General features: G+C 36.7%; 1 protein-coding gene across 1 annotated transcript in view; it reads left to right on the top strand.

The window, feature by feature from the left end:
- The window catches only part of DOCK4 (dedicator of cytokinesis 4), a gene marked incomplete at its 5' end in the record, with an annotated part of 119,538 nt that overhangs the window by 52,967 nt on the left and 48,687 nt on the right, over window positions 1–17,884 (top strand). Inside the window, 4 exons of the mRNA XM_010011020.1 lie at window positions 1,068–1,195; window positions 3,382–3,516; window positions 6,157–6,255; window positions 12,716–12,810. Of these exons, the coding sequence (XP_010009322.1) occupies window positions 1,068–1,195; window positions 3,382–3,516; window positions 6,157–6,255; window positions 12,716–12,810 (457 nt within the window). The remainder of the gene's footprint in view (window positions 1–1,067; window positions 1,196–3,381; window positions 3,517–6,156; window positions 6,256–12,715; window positions 12,811–17,884) is intronic.

The following is a 17,884-nucleotide window of genomic DNA, read 5'->3' as shown; positions in this document are numbered from 1 at the left end:
TTGCACTCCTCTGTTAAAAAAATATGGGAAAAATGTGGGGGGGGGGGGAGGAGTGTTTATAGAATGGCTAATCCATGAACAATACCTGGTTGGCAAAATTATTTTAAAGGAGTACTTTCCCAGCTAGTTAAGCTACGTTTTTTAGGAAAGAATTATATTAATGAACAAAGGAACTGAGTAGATGAATATATTTAGATAATGTAGCATATAATCATCATTAAAATGTTAATAGAGGAAATTATTCAAGTACATTTCTATGAGAACATAATTTCTCAATTATGGAAAAGATCTAAAAACAACAACAAAATTAAAACAGATAACACCCATTCCATTTATCAAGTTGGAAATAGGTCTGTGTTGTCACAAATGAAAGTATTAGGCTTTTCCCATTTAACATTGTCTTTAATTATAAGAAAAAGCAAGAAAAAGTAGCATACTAATGAAGTTCTTGCATAATTTTGAGACAATTCAGGACTGAAAATAGCACCAAAGAGCTGTGTTTAGAAAATGAAATAGAGGAAAGGCAAATTAATTCATGTAGATTCCAGTAGTCTAAATTGCTCATACTTAGTAGGAGTGAGGAATCTGGTAAAGTGAAAATCCTGAAAGAAATCTGAAAGTACTGCTTGTCTGAAAAGTAGAACTCATTTGTAGAATAAGTTCAAGATGAACCTTGTTGTGACCTTGGCTGTCACATGGCAGGGAACACTAGAACATAATTTCACGTTGTTTTGAATACAAGTGTCACTGTGCTAAGGTTTTTGCATGACAGTTCAAGAAATCCTTAGAATTTTCTGTTAGATATAGTATATTCCACACAGTGATGTTTTTCTCCAGTCATGATATGACATACTGACTTTCAGCATATTGTTTATTCTTCAAATATTTGCTTTAGAATATTATGATTATGCAGTAAAAGCTTCTGCTTATGAAAAAATGTTGGTTAAAGCAAGTAAAAGCTTCTTCTTATCAGAAATACTGGTTTAGACTGGAAACGTATTTTTTTGTCTGTGTTAAAATAGATTCTATGAGAAGCTCATACTCATAAAATTTTTCATTTTTTCTAGATTCTCGATACATTCTTCTTCCAGTAGTTTTGCATCATCTCCACATGCATTTACAAGAGCAGAAGGACCTTATAATGTGCGCACGTATCCTTAGCAACATATTTTGCCTCATCAAGAAGAACAGCTCAGTGAGTAAACACCATTTCACTTCCATAAGGTGTTGAACTTCTTTGTATGTCTCCATGACATTTTATGACACAAACTGGACTGTGACGAAGAGCATTTTGAAGAGTCATCTGAGTAATGACTCTGCATAAACTTGTCATTTTGATTTCTCATGAGCCTTTTCTTCCATGCAGGAACTTCTTAATAGTAGCGCATAGTGTTCTGCCAAGCTTTGACTCTTTCTGAGTATTGCGTTGGATAGAAAATGTCCACTTTCCCTTGGAGGCATTTTCAGTTGTGGGCTGATTAGTCATAGGGGACACAGGGATGATGTAGGCAAATAGATTGATCTGAGTATTGCAAGGGGGGTTGTTCTTGATTGTTAGCTGATAAACTTTGTGTCCAATTTCTGATGTTTGCATTTGCAAATTGATCTGTGAAAGCTGCATGTGAGAGCTAGCTTAGATAAGTGTATTGCAAACATGAAGATAATGATAAGTTCTGATAGGCAAAGATATAAGACAATTAAAACCAAACATTGCCCATAGTTAGTGCAATACATGCATATTGAGGCCAGCATACATTACACTGTAATGCATTAGTGACAACTGGTTTATGTGTTTCTTCATTTCGTACCACTCACTGTCAGCAATTAAAGTTGGCCTGTCAGTGATTTCATATGGAGGTGGTTTGCCACTTTGGCACTGTAACAACATTTTCAGTGCAGCTGCTCCTGGATTAGTGTTAGAGCTTATCACATGACAAAGTGCTAAATGATAAAGCATAGCTGTGGGTTTGGATTGGGAGAAAGGCTTACATGGCTGGTCTTAATTTCAAGAGATCTTTCATTTGGAGTCACAAAGCCAGGTGTGTGCACAATGAGTGGATGTCTGCATAAAACTCTCTGTAATGTTCAGGATATGCAGCTACTGTTTATAGTAATCTTGCAGTCACTGAGAATATTAACAACTTGGTGACTTTGATATGATTTTTGTAGATCGGTTCCATCAATTCATTGCTTCATTCCACGGTAATCAAGATAATTTAAAGATTGAGGGTACAAGTGAATTGGCAGTCAGGCAGCTTTGAAAATTAAGTTCATTAGCCATTCTAATAGTAGTTTGTGCATACATCCTCATGTTTGATACCATTCATAAATACACTGTATACTGTCTGCCTTCTTAAGTAGCAAAGTTAACAGTTGCTTGGAAGTAGACAAAGTAACAGAGAACACAGCCATGACACTAGACTCATCTTGAGTCCAAACAGGAATTTGGAGTTTTGTTACAAACAATATGCTTTGCGTGTGTAGGAAGCTAAATAAATAAATAAACAGATCGCTCCTATACCTCAATGTCAGCAAAGTTGAATGATCTGTTTGTCAGCTAAGTTTTAGTTTGGTTGTGTGCATTTGATTATGAAGCATTTCTTTCTGAAAAGAAGTGTCATCTTAAATCATGGATAAAATCACTCAGATTAAGATGATGGTGTCTCACTGCAGTGGAGGCAGAAAGCATTGTTGAAGTGGGGAAAATGTATTTCCATCTGAATTAAAAAGGAAAAGTAACTAAGCTTGACTTCATCAAGTGTTTTCATGTGTGTAATTAAGGTATTTGTGGTCTCTTTTAGTGCTGAACACTTTAGCTCCTTTGTATTGATGTGGAGTACAAGCAGTTGTAAATGACTAATTTGTTTTTGCTACTCAGCTGATGGGAAGCAATGTAGCTGGTCCTTACTGCTGAAACAGGTCTTGAAGGTTGATCACCATCTGCTTGTTTCTGGTGATAGCTTTGAAGTGTGAAAACAGAATTCTACTTTTTTTAATTTAAGCGTCTCTTGGCAATTTCCCCAGAAAATATATGGGAGTTACCTATAAAAATCTTGCCCCAAAATTTCTCCTATATTATTTCTTGCTTTCTTCTAAACATTAATTGAAAACAGAACTATGCTAATTTGATGAAAGCTTACATATTCAAAGGCGATCCCTGTAACTATCCTCTATACTTCAGTTCAATGTAATTCATTGAAAACTATTAAAGAAAAAAAAACCAATAGAATTAAACAGTATCTCAATTAGAGAATAGTCCTTGTTTCTTGAATGTAACATTTGTAGTAGAACTGTGATTTGTTTCTAAAATTATATCAAAGGAAAGATGACTGCGGTCATCTTTCTATTCTAAAATCTTAAATGTTTTATTTACTATTTAAGGAAAAATCTGTCCTGGAAGAAATTGATGTGATTGTAAACAGCCTGCTAGATATCCTGTTAAGGACCATACTAGAGATCACTAGCCGACCACAACCATCAGGCTCTGCTATGCGCCTCCAGTTTCAAGACGTGACTGTAAGTTTCTTATAATGAAATACCTCACAATTGTCACTGCGTGGACTAGTAGATTTGTGACAATGTTGTCTTTTCATTGCAATTCACAATATTAAGATTTGTTTATGAAACAGAAAATGAGGAGAACAAAGAAAACTTTTTTGTACGTTATTAATTCTCAGTGGAAATAGTAATATGTTTTTAATTAAATTTACTTATAAATTGTGACTATAAAGAAAAAAGAACCCAAAAGACAAAATTCCTCTTGGGACTATTTCAGGTCAGGAATTATTTAATTAAGGGTTTTTTTGTTGACAAATTGAATAGTTTACTGAAACTGTTAAGTTTGAATTCCTGAAAACACAAGAGTATCAGTCAATAACATTTTACTTCTAAAAATGCATACATTTTTGCATGATGAAACAGCTCTAAAATGCCTGCAGCATCTGTGATGCTAACTTGGACAAATTTCTTAATCGAAAGGCATTTTGTTGTTCTTAGGGCTGAGCATTTGAGGTTCATTTCTATCACATGAAGTAGAGCATGGAGGATGCATTTAGAAGATTAACAAATGATATTTTGGTCAACCTGCTATCACATCTTATGGGAATTAGAAGGTTGAGGCGCAGGCATTTACAGAAAAGCCTATGATGAACATTGATCAAACGAAATGAGGTGTTATTTTGCTTTGTTTTCAGAAAGGTTCAAAGTTTGCTTTTGAAGGGCAAATCAGTTCTAATATGGCAAGCATGAGCTGAGGGGGTAAGATTTTCTGCAGACAACATACTATGCTGTGTGATTTACATCTCATTATATGCTTCATTAATTAATTTACTACCCAGTTTTTATACTGTAACAGTTTTAGTTAATGAATAGATAGTTGCTTTTCAAACGAGAATTTCCTGAGATCAAACGTTTCAGAAGCATTTAATAGCTGTGGAAGAAATGAGTTGTTGTTTTTTTGTTTGTTTTGCTTTATCCCACAGAGAACAAACTATATGAAGTGTCTTATAGAGCTGACCAAGCTCTGTAGTAAGATAACACCATGCTTTAATCACTGTGATTCAGCAAGACTCTACATCTAAGAGTCTGGGGGGGGGGTTCCTTTAAATTACAAAATTACGGTTTGCTCTGTTGGCATATCAGGCCATCACAGGAAAATCTAAGCTGAAGTTTTGTAGTATTAGACTGTTAGCGTAGCAAAGCTCTGAGCTTACTGGTTTCTTCTAAGATACCGACTTGCTTGCAGATTACGTTTTCATAAAACACCATGACAGCCTAATTTGTTCACACCACCAAAAAATTAGACTCTGGAAGTGCTTTCAAGTTGCAAAATTTACTTTTTATGCATCAGAAAAGCCATGTTATTGTCACCACAGGCTCTCAGAGAATACTTAATGTGGAAGTGACTCAGAGCACAGCATAAGGCAATTATATACATTTATGTAGAAACATCATCCAGTATGAGCTTATGGCAACACACAGAGCCAGATTCTTGGAACTATTTGTAGAGCGAGTATGATAAAGTACTCAATATGAGTACAGCAGTAGAGTCTGTTCCGGTATGTTACCATTATTTCAAGCTGCATGTATCATAAATTACTGTTTGTGAGATGTATCATGGCAGCACACTGGATAAAATTCTGTCATACTCTTCCATCAGGTATAGTCTTCCTCATGGAAGTAGTCCCAAACTCATCTCAGTGTGATCTGAAATCTACATGTTGCTGGTTTTCTTCATAAAGAAGCAGCATAAACAAGCAGCATAAAATCAGGCAGCATCAGGCTGTACGCTGCCATGACTGCACCATCTCTTTCATCTTAAGTAGTTTTGGTACCTTGGTACAATTTCACTGTGCAGTGAGGAATCTTGTTAGATGATAACCAGCAAGACGGATGTGATGCTTTAAACTGAGTGCAAGGAAGACATGGCTTCTGAGTGTCAGTGTTACAGATGTTGCACTAAAACCCAGTGAATTTAATGCAATGGTGAAAAGTGAAACTTCTGCTTTAGGAGGTCAGTGATTTAGACCTTTGGATTTCCTTAAGAAAAAAGCAGTTGCATATAGAGAGTTATCAGAAAACACTCAAATTAAAATTAATCTTTATTGATTTCAGATTTTGGAAGTTCAGTTTCTCAGAACCTAAATGAATTGCGATTTAATTAATGAGTTTTCTTTTTGACAAATATTGGGGTTTGTGATGTAAAATGTTTTGAAAAATTCCCAGCTGACTCCATTAGTTTTTTACCTAAAGGAAAACAAGAGCATTCTTCCCAGAATTGTTGCAAAATATTTTTGTTTATATTTGTTTCAAAACTGAGTTGACTAAGAGGTTGTAATTTTTGCGATCTAAATAATCTGTTTAAAAACAGATAGATGGGAAACAAATCACAAATCAAAATTTTTCTGGTTTAGCCCTTCTGGAACTATTTCAAATATTTTGCTAAGCAAGTAAACTGCATTTGATGAAAAATCATTCCTCATATGGGAACGAATTTTATAATTAAATTCATGTATTTTCACAAAATGTGGAGCTTAAGCCTAATTGTAGATAATTTCCCTCGCATTTGTTAATTATTTTTAAGTGCTTATAATATGACAGTTTGAGCTCAAGCACAGAAGTCGTTATAATATTTCTATTTTTGACTTATCTGAATAGGGGGAATTTGTCTCCTGTTTATTGTCACTCTTGCGACAAATGACTGATAGACATTACCAACAGCTTCTCGATAGCTTCAACACAAAGGAAGATCTGAGAGTAAGTAACAGAATTGTCTTTCCACCTGTTCAGGTCTCTTTTTATTTGTCTTTTTGATTTATCTCCCTTTAAGGTACTCCTGTGCTATGATGAAACACTTCAGTATTTAAATGTAATCTGTTTTTCAGATCGGCTAACTTCTTCATGGTCTTTCTTGTGTACTCAGGTCCACTGTTACAGTGGGGTGAGGATTCTGTTCTTCTACAATGCCAGGAGATAAGAACAGGGATGGAAGGGGGACTATATAATCGCTTTAAAGCCATAAACTCAACCTCAAAGCCTGTTTTAAGGATGGTGTCAATCTAAGGTTGCACAGTTCTGCTTGATTCTTCTTGTTAGGTGGTTGGGTTTTTTGTTTAGTTTATTGTACTTGTTTGTTTATTCATTCATTGAATTGTATATGGCAATGCAAATTTGCAGCTTGAGAAATGCATATTTAACTGAGTTTTTCTTAACTGTGCAGCAAGTGTATTGGCAGGAGGACCTGCCTGACTTGTAATGCCTGTCTGCCCAGTTTGATCATGAAAGAGAGTAGCTGCAGAGCATTTCAGGGCAGCTTTGACCAGTTACGAGGTTTATGGAGATACAGCATTTTTAATTCCGTTTTGGAGGGGGGAGGTGGATTTTTTATTTTTTTTTAAGGAGTTAATATTTCCTACATAAAGGTATCAACAAGACTTTTGCTCAGCTAGACCCTGAAAAACTTACTTAGTACCAAATTTGATCCACACAAGAAATATTGAGCAATCACTTATGCCCATATTCAGTGAGCGAATCTAGATAGGAGAATAATCAATCACACTAGTATCGGACTACTGTCCTAGTGTGGTGTAGTATAGTTTCAGATGTTACTCTTAAATTTCTTTGATAAACTTAAGTACTGCCCTGAAAAGGGGAGTCTAATCATGGTGCAGTTTCAGATTTCCTTAAAATTCCTGATAGCTGTTTAGAGCTGTTCTGAAGAGAGCATACGGTTCATGAATGCCTTTTCTTTGTAGTGAGATTGTTAAATTAGGCTTGAAAGATAGCAAATGGTGCTAAGAAGTTGTCATGAGTCAAGAGTGCTACCTCAAGTTATATAGGGTGGATGATTTTTATATTAGTATTACAGCATCTGTTTTCACATAGCATAGTTGCTGTCCTTAGGCATTTTTTAGTATATGTTCTGGAACCTAGGCATTTTTTACTGAAAACATTTTCCCTTTTGTTTTGAGTTCTGAGCAGGTCTATATTCCTAGGTTTAGTTTTTTATATTTCCTGGAGGTTTCAAACTTTATTTCCATTTGATGAATCTATGAAATACAGTGTTGAGTTTATTCAGACTTTCTTGCTTTAGAACATGAAAAATCTCTAGAATTAGTGCTTGAATGGTGTTTGATTTGACACATTTATATTCCCCCCACGCACATATCCTACTATTATACAGAGACATATGGAAAGCAGCTGTAGCCAGTGCTATCAGCTATCAAAACAGAGGTCTTAAGAACTCAAGTCCAGAGTTTATTTCCATTCAGATCTCATCAAATCAGCACCATCTCTACCAGTGATTCAGTGGCAGTAGGTCAATCATCATTAATGCATATTGCTTCTCTTCTGAATCTTAAACAATATATTGGAAATATCAAATATTACTGAAATGTGGGTAACTGAGAGCAAGAGGGAAGGATAACAGCTAGTGTGTGAGGCTGACACTGCTGTTAATTGTGAGATGATTGTGTATGACTTAGGCTATCTAAACTATCTTGCAACTTATCTCGATTTGTCTGATTGTTTGACAAATGTGGCACTTCCTTAGTATTTTATACTGCTTTAAAATATGCCTCTTAGGAAGTGACATCAGTATGACTAAATGAAGATTCAGGAGGTCAAAAGTACCTGTGATAAATTTTTTTTGGTCTCAGAGGCTTTTAGAGGCTGAGCTAGTAGCCATAGTTAATCTTATGGCTAGTATGTACTTCTGGGATTTAAGCTTCAGTGGTAACTACCATCAGTTTGCTGTATTTTTGAATCCTCTTTCTGCCCCTGGTCAGTGATGTCATAGTGGATTCGGTCTTCTCTAAGCCACATACAAGTTTCGAATCTGATAGAGGCTTTGCAAGGGACTTATCAGAGTGTAACCCATGCTTCTGAATTGCTGTCTGCTGTGCTTTTTTGCTTTGACAACCTCTGTTTATGATTAACCATCTGTATGAACAATTAGGCACTGATATTACAAGGTGTTTTTCATTTCTCCTGGACTCATTCTCAAAATGACTATGCCAAGTGCTTGCATGAATGCATGTTTGCACAGCATTTCTGACACTGTTAAAAGCTCTCCCCAAACCGCTTCTCCAAACAAAAATTCACTCATGCAAGTACTTGTAAAAAGGGAATGGAGATTGTCATTTGTTCTATCCAAATATATTTGCAGTTCTTATTTAAAAAAAAAAAAGTAGTCTATACCAAAATTATTAAAGGCTGTTTTGTCGTGGTTTAAGCCCAGCCGTCAACTTGGAACCACGCAGCCGCTCGCTCACTCCCCCCCTTTTCCTTCCTCCCCCCGCTCCCGGAGGGATGGGGAGGAGAATCGAAGGAATGTAACTCCCACGAGTTGAGATAACAGCTCTCCAGTAACTAAGGTATAATATAAAACCACTACTGCTACCAATAATAATGATAAGAGGAATAACAAGGGAAAAGGACACAACCGCTCACCACCCGCCGACCGATACCCAGCCCGACCCGAGCAGCGATCTGGCCTTCCGGGTAACTCCCCCCAGTTTATATACTGGGCATGACGTGCTGTGGTATGGAATACCCCTTTGGCCAGTTTGGGTCAGGTGTCCTGCCTCTGCTTCCTCCTGGCTTCCCCTCCTCCCTGGCAGAGCATGAGACTGAGAAAGTCCTTGGTTGGAGTAAACATTACTTAGCAACAACTAAAACCATCGGTGTTATCAGCGTTGTTCCCAGACTGAAAGTCAAAACCACAGCACTGCACCAGCTACTAAGAAGGAGAAAAAATGACTGCTGTAGCTGAACCCAGGACATGTTTCCAGCTTGTTAATCACAGTATAAGGAAATGGAGACTTTGAAGGAATGACATGTACACATTTTTATACAACATGCATCTGGGTAATGCTTTAAACAAGTGGTTGTTTATGGAAATATTTTCTGTATTTTGTAAATATATTTAGTTTAAGTAATTGACATGGTGACTGTTTTTTAGTCACTTCTGCTTCTTTAAGAGAGTCAGGTTTTTTTGCACACAAAGCAGAACATAGAAGAAGCATTTTTTATTTGAAAACATGCAAACGAAGAAATGACAGGGAATTCATGGCTGAGTGGTAGCACCACAGACAATAAATACTTCATTCAGTTTTTAAAACATTGAATTTAACGAGGCAGTAATTTTAAATGCTTCCTTTTATCTTTTATTTTAAAGATGTGCTCCTTCTGCTTACCACAAAATACCATCATCATCTAGTAAATATATTTTAGAGCAATTTATAGAACAGAGGCGCCCTTGTAGGCGGATATTTGCTACTGCAAAAAAGCTTGGATGTAATTTATCACAAAAGGTAAAGGTGGAAGTTATAAACAGAAATGGGAACATGACTGAGAAAAACAGTATATGTGAGCACAGTGCAGCTTTGAGCATAGCAAGGTGTTTTTTGTTCATGTGTGTCAGGTTTTTAAGTAATAGATTAAAAGAAAACAAAACAAACAGGTAAGTACCTGCCAGAAGGCCTTGTTTTTATCCATTGGCAGTGTACCCTACATAATGTGGAGGAATAGATATACAGGAAAGATCTATGAAGGAAAAGATAATATTTCATAGGTATAGATGTAAACTTTACTAGGTCTCTGATCATCTGCTCATGTGTGGGACTTTAGAAAGGATGAGTGCTGAGGTAGAGGGGTATCTCTGAAACAAATATTTGGGTAGCTTCTGATGTAGATTGGCAAAGCAGTGAAGGACAGAAGATCTGGAAAAGGAGTTGGCCACAGGACAGATGAGTTGACAGGGAAGAGACAGCCCACTGACAAACCATCCTCTTTCTTATGGGCACCTTGGCACTCTGCAAAAAAGCTCAAGGATGCTCTAGAAAGACCGGATACCACTACTTAGTAAGCCTGCAGTGTGAACCAGAGCAATGGATGATCAAGCAATGAGCTTCAAAGTGGACTGTTGACCCAAACTAAAATGATGCATAGATGCACCCTTAGAGATCCAGTGAAAAGTCTGACCTGCTTTACAGAGGATTTTACTTGCATACACGGAAATGTGAAGGAAATTGCAAGGCAGTTTTTGGTTAAACGAATACTTTTCAGTCTTTCGGAAGGCCAGGTTTCTCTCTTAATCACAGTTTGATAATTTCATCAAGCAAATATTGCTGCTAAAGGAAACTGAACTGTGATATTGTGATATTAAGTGGTGTAAGATAATACTAGAGTCTATGTACACTAGGTAGGAATATTAAGAGATGGTATTTAAACTACGTACAAGGACAAAATTACTCCCTTGCTGTCTCCTAAGATAGAAGGCATATGAGATGTTAATTATATCTGTACTCAACCAACCAAACGTTAGTTCACATATACTGCCGGCAAAAATGTTTTTTAAATGTTAAAATCTGTTACTAAATCATTATGATGTGTTCAGCAGAGCAGATACAACTATGAAAGACTATAGGTTAGTGCAAAAGAAACAGTTCAAAATAGAGTTACGAAATTGATCTTCCATGAATGGTGCTTCATGGTAATGTCTTATGATGTTTGGATAAATATACATGTATATTCTGGCTTTAGGCAAGTTACCTAAAGAAATTAAATATATATGATTTTCCTCTCTGCCATTGTTTTCTTATTGACTTTTGAAGCAGCTGAATGCTTCAGATTTCATCAGGCTGAATGCATGAATTTCAGCAGGCTTTGGCAGTGGCTCCTGGGTCTCAAAGGCACTAGGTTTAAACCTCATGCAGACCTTGGCTTTTAAGTCCTCAGAGCATTGCTAGGGTTCCCAACAGCAGCAATTTGGGCTCTTCAGTTCAGCAGCCAGTCAGTTAGTTCCCTAACAGCAGCAACATGTATTGTGTCTGGACAACAGGCAGGATAAAGATGGAATGTGGGAGAATTTGGGACATTATTGTGAGGTGATCTGCAGCAGCAGTCAAGGCATTGCTATATTGCTGGGATTATGGCACAGAGCTGAAGGGATTACAGCACAGGGAAGGGAGGTAACCCCTAAAGAAAAAAAGGAAAAGGCAGAAGTGTTACAATTTAAATACAAGGTGCAAAGCTATAGGAAAGCAGTCCGGAATACATGTGTTGCTTGTAGAGTTACTTGTTTATCTGTAAAGCGGTCATCTGCATTCAAAGACTGTTATCTGCAATGAGTATCGTTTATAGGCTTTAATACGGATAATTTTTGGCATCTTGCTCAGAAAACAGGTTGTCTCTTTTATGTAATCTTCTCTGGTGGGTGGATACAGGGATCTCAGCTGCCTTTCCCAGCGCCTGCATTCGTCCCCCTTTACAACGATTCTCTAATGAAAGACATCTGTTGTGCAATGCCCGTCATCTGCACATTGATAAATGCACTTGAGAATATATTTTGGTGTTCAAAATGATTTTGTATCCTTTGTTTATATCTTCATCACATCAGTGTTTCAGGCTAACTCTACAGGTGATGTGGGCAGAATCAATACAGAACATTTCAAGGTCAGGTACCGCACTAATTCTGTTAATTTTGTTTGTGAAAAGAAAATCTGAAAAATTGTGCATGAAGAGGAATAGTTTAGTTGTTTATTAGTGAGTTGAATGACACAGGAGATGATAATGCTGAAAGATCTTAAGCAGTGATTTCCACATTCAAAGTATCTTACATGTTCACTATTTTTATAGATTCAGCACGTGAGGCAGAATGGTAAAGTGACCTGTATACAGCCAGCCAGCTGCAATAACAGTTCAGGGGCCTGGGCATCACTATTGAATTCTCTGGGCTTTGCAAACCCAACGATGAAATTGTCCTTATGCTCCCTCTCTTTCCCAGCAAATAATGTCACTCCAGAATAAATTTTGAAAGTGATGAAAACCTGGCATGATTAAGGACATACTCAAACCCTGTAGTGTTTGCAGAGTGCTTTTTTGATTTGCAAATTGTTCACGGGATCACATTTGTGGAAGTGTATGGGTGGAAACCAAATGCATCTTTGACATTTCTCTTATGTGTTGCTGTCAATCAAATGACAAATTAAATTATTTTCCTCCTTTTAATAAAAAATAATTAAATCACTATTTGAATCTTTGTTGTAGAATAAAAAAAAAAAAAGAAAAAATACTCAGAAGTTTATCTATGTTGATAAAAAATGCAATTCTGCTATTTCTATGATGAATTTTTGTCTCCGATTAAAATGTTTTTAAAGCTCACTGCTCTTTTTAAAGCAGCAAAGACATATGACTTCTTCTTTTCCTTCCAAAGGATTTCCTGCTGCAGATTTTCACTGTATTTCGGATACTAATACGACCAGAGATGTTTCCAAAAGACTGGACAGTGATGCGTTTGGTTGCAAACAAGTAAGGCTTTTTTTTAATGTTAATAAAAAGTACGGGTAGTATGCAAATATCATGGTATAAATAAAATTATATGATGTATGTAATAAAAAATTAAAATATCTTTTATAATGCTGGCTGCAGTTTTTCATTTTTTATTTTAAGATTTAACATCTCTGGACTTACTTTACATGACAAATTCATAATATAATCTGTACCGCTTTCTATTCTGAATTTCAGTAAGCACTGGAAACTCAGAAACACTTTTACAGAACGAAGATGCTAAGCATCGCTTTGTTTTCCAAGTAGCAAATGACAAGTCTCAACAGAACTTCATTTCAAATCTGTTTGTTGAAATGCTGAGTTGGTAAAGATCTGTTTGCTCCCAAGAAGAAATTATCTGCTGTGATATCATTAACAATGTTGTCTGTTTGTCAATTTAGTACTTGTCAGAATAATCACAAATTAAAAATCACAAATCAGGAAGTAAGATACTGCACAAGCAACAGTAATGCAGGGCTCTAAGCACTGCCTGGTGGTACTTTGAGCTGTAACCTGCCTTTCAACTATCCCTTCTCTGCTCAGGCCTTATTTTTAGAAAAACAGTTTCCCAGCATTTCTGAGAAGTCATTACAATGGATCTGAAACTACTGAATTTTATTTCACCTATGTCACCAGCTCTCCTTTTTTGTAGGCTTAGCTTTAGATCAGATAAGCCAGCTGAACAGTCAACAGAATTATGCAAACACCAGTGTCAGCAGAGGAGGGGGGATTGTGTTGGGAAGACCTAGGAATCCAGAATTCAGGATTGACATAAACTTTCATGGTACATATTGCAGTGCCTGAAGGAAATAGTTTTGTATTTTGCATTGTGCCTGCTGGCTCTAAAGAACTTAAATTCATGGTGCTATTCAGAATACTAGTAAAAATATTACTGTTACAATTAGATTTGGCAAAATTGTGTTCATATGTTTTTGTTACGTGGATTTGGAAGCATCATAATATTTGTTCAAACTTTGTCTTTTTTTTGTCATTTTTAATGCCTCAGTGTTGCTAATCTTGCTAAGTTTGAATACCAGCAAAAAAAATATTGTTAATAATCAAAAAATGCGTATGATCTTCATACGATCTTTTGTTTCTGTGTATGATATTAAAGAAGATATGGCTGATGCCAACCTGCATCTGATAGTCATGCTGAAGAAATAAATTGAGAAACACAGGAAGGAGGGCAAAAACATCGGAACTTTTAGACTAAATGTATAATCTAAGAAATTGTTATATATTCCAGAAACAGCTGGCTTAGCAGATGGCTTTGCAACAGCTGACATGTACAAAATTAAGACTTAGGAACAACCTTGACATGTGTTTTTCAGACTGGTTGTGTTCAAGATTATGATACTGAGTTCTGCAAAAGGATATTTACTTGCAGCAGTATTTTGGTTATCTTCACACATATCTTTTTTAATCCTTGTCATGTTGTTTCTGACCATCTAGGAGGTGACTCTATGTCCAGTTCTGTCAGGCAAAGAAGATAGGCAGAAGCTGATGATAACTGCTAGTGGAAATTGGCCATGGCAATTGGCTAATAGATCGGCCAACTGAACCCAATAACGCACAATTGCATAAGCACTACTGCCAGCAAACGGGATATAAATACATCGTTACTAATTCAACATTCAATAATTGCTTTACTAGGCACTCGTTCCCTTGTGGAGGAAATGCTGGTTTGCTGTGAAACAGGGCCTTGGCCAGGTATATTTTAAAGTGTGTAGTGAATTGAAAACTCATCATTCCTATGTTACATATCTATGGCTTAGTTTCTGTGCCTTCATGAAGCAGCAGGAAGGAAAATCCCCTTCTCTCCTCGGCTGCGGAGAACTAGTTTTTCCAGAGCTGTTTCTGAAGAGTAGCTCCTTCCTTTAACTTGAGACCCCTACTGCCATTGCAGTGACTGCCTTCAGCTTCCTCAGGGTGTTCAAAAGCACAGAACCACATAGTAGTAGCTTTGCTAGAATTGTCAAAACCCAAAATCTTCAACTGCAAAGAGAAGAGCCTGGAGGCAGGATGAGAAATTAGGGCACTGCCTGCACCACAGACAGAAGTGGCTGTGAGCCATTCTTCCTGAGCTTCACTTGATGAGCCAGAGCATTTCCAATGACTTAGGACTCTTCAGGATTGAAGGCAAAACTTCTTCAACACCTTACTCCATTCATGTCTAAAAGGAAAAACTAGAAGGTCCAGTCCATCTTTTTAAGAGTATAATCAATCCATTAACAGACTGGACACTTTAAGATTCAGCTGGACAGGGTGCTGGGACATCTAGTCGAGGTCTTGCATTGCCAAGAAAGGTTGGACCAGATGATCATTGAGGTCCCTTCCAACCTGGTATTCTATGATCTTTTCTAACTCCTGCCTCCCAGGAATAAAATGACTCATGTTTCCTATGTCAGATGGCTGCCTTCTCGCTGTCTGGGCTTCAGCCCAAGAAATGGTAGCTTATCTGATGGCAAGTGTGTGTCTTGGGAGCTTCACCCATCACTGCAGTCACATCACCAGCAGCATTGTCTTTTCTCTTCCCTGTCCCTAGAGTGATATAAAAATTCAAACTAACTGGTATTTACAGGAAGAGAGATTTAGCCTGGGGAAGAAATGAGTCCCTGGCAAGGATATAGTCAGGTAATAAGATTTTCCTGAGAGGGGAAAAAGGAAAAAAAATTGTTTTTACTCTTATTAATATATGCAGAACTTCAATTACCTGAAATATTTTTAGGTCTTAAAATGCCATAATTCTTTCAAAATACAATATTTATATATAGAAATATTGCTGCCCCCTGGCTTCTGGATTTTTTTTCTTTCTTGTTGCAATGTTTTGAGTAACTATGTAGCATCTGATATTTGAATGCTGTCTGGGATAAAAAAACTGCAGAAGATACTGTAAGGTCAAGAAGACAAATCTGTAACTATCCAGAAATTAACATACTTCACGATGACGCATGTGTGATCTGTAATTCTGAATGTCGGGTGTCCAAATGAAACTTATGGCCAGCATTATAAAACTACCAAGTGACTTCCACAGTTTGAGACATATAGTAACATTATAAAAGGCAGACTTAGCACTAAAGCAGGGAAATAGATCTTTTCTGAATTGTGTTCTGTGGTGGAAGGAGAAGAACATGCAAAAAAATTCCTTAATGTTTACTGGCTTCTAGCGGTCGAGTAATGAGACAGAAATTCACTCTGTTTAAAACTGCATAACCTTGTAATAGCTGTACTGAGCTAATAAGCAAAGCAAAATAATTATTTATGGTGATCTGATATTTCTAACATGGATGTTACTACTGAGTGACAAAAATATCTTTTTATATATGCCATGGAAAATATAATTTTAATTTAATTTCTTTCATTATAGGGATAGACTTACTTTCTACATCAAGTAGGTAGTAAGCTGGCTTGCTGGCCCCCTAAGCAGTGCTTCTATTTGTAACTTCAAATGAGCACCACATAATATAGAAGGATGTCTGAATCAGTTGCCTTGTGCCAGAGAGGAATCCAAAATTCTGTAATAAAACATGCCAGACTAAAATTGAAGCTTCTCAATATCACCTTCATAATGTCTCTCAACAGGAAATCACTATGTAGGGGTTACTTACTTAAGTTGCCGTAAGGTTTAGGAAAAGAATCACTTATGTAATGCTTTAATTCACTGACATCTTTTGAGAACATGTAACAGACACCTGAACTCCAGGTATGTCATGTTTCATTAATAATTGAGGCAGCTGTTGGAGAGCTAAGTAAATTTCTATTACTTGCTGGGCAAAGGTGTGATATTTATAACAGGCTATAGCTGTGTACTATTGAACGGTGAACTAATTTTCCACTGCTTTCAGTATGCAAGAAGCTTTAATTTTTAAGAATGCTGTATGATTAACTAAGTATATCGTAACTGCATTTTGTTGAATGTTAGAAATGCTAGATGATCCAGTTCTCAATTTGAATTTTATAAGCATACAAAAATGGGTGTATGGGTGTATGAATATATTCATAGTAAAATAATTGGTCTGTAAAGTAAGATTTTCTATCACGTATTGTTTATACTAAAATTCCAAATGTGTCTACTGAGAGCTGGCTATAGGGACTTTCAGCAGAGAATCCTTTTGGTTATCTGATGACCGAAAGACATTACTATTGTTTCTTAAAAAGTTGCTCAAACAACTTTACACAGTAAAGGAAGGCATCAAATTAGCATTAGTTTCATCGTTATGGCTGCTTTGAAGAATCCTGTTAGCGCCCATGGTGTGGGAGTCTGAGACTCCTACAATGAACAAAAATTCTTGCTTTTATGTAATACACAGTGTTGCTAACATTCTTGCTTTTATGTAATACAAAATGTTGGTAACAACTGAACCTGACCTTCAGTCTGTCACAAAAAGCATATATATGCATACGTATGCATGTATGAATAAGTTTATATGCATATAATAATAGATATATTATATATGTGTGGCTCTTAAGTTCATTTCATTTATGAAATATTAAATAAGCTCTTTTTTTGTTCAAACATCTCTGTGCTCAGGCAGATTTCACTCTGCAAAGGATGAAATGAGAATGTTATATATTTGTCCCATATCAGAATGAAAAAAGAAAGCTTTCACTTTCTACCATTGGCTGCCCAGACAAAATCCAACGTTGCCAGAGCACAGTCCACACAGCAGACCAGTTGTGGAGCTGCTGTTGTGGCGTCTGGGAGCTGCTTTGGATTGTTCAAACAGATTATTGCAGAAAACTTTGCTCTGAAAATCTGATGGAAAAACCACTCTGGAAACAAGGGCCTTGCGTTAGCATTCTGTGTATGAGCCCACATAGCAGCTAAAAGCAGAGGGTTTTCTCCTGTAATACAGTCAGTGGTTCTAAACAAATTTGTGGCAGGTGGTAAGAGGAACTAAAGCAAGTCTTATCACAAACTCAATGTTTTCTAGTTTGATTCTCAAATGGATTTTAAGTAAATGTTGTTGTTGCTGCTGTTTTTAAATTGTTGGCTGGGAAGAAACTTGGTTCGTGAGTATTGTACCAGATCAGACATCTGTCCATCTGTCCTCTG

This window comes from Nestor notabilis, unplaced genomic scaffold (assembly GCF_000696875.1).
Source record: "Nestor notabilis isolate BGI_N333 unplaced genomic scaffold, ASM69687v1 scaffold7310, whole genome shotgun sequence".
Lineage (NCBI taxonomy): Eukaryota > Metazoa > Chordata > Aves > Psittaciformes > Psittacidae > Nestor > Nestor notabilis.
This window is presented reverse-complemented; position numbering and strand designations above follow the sequence as displayed.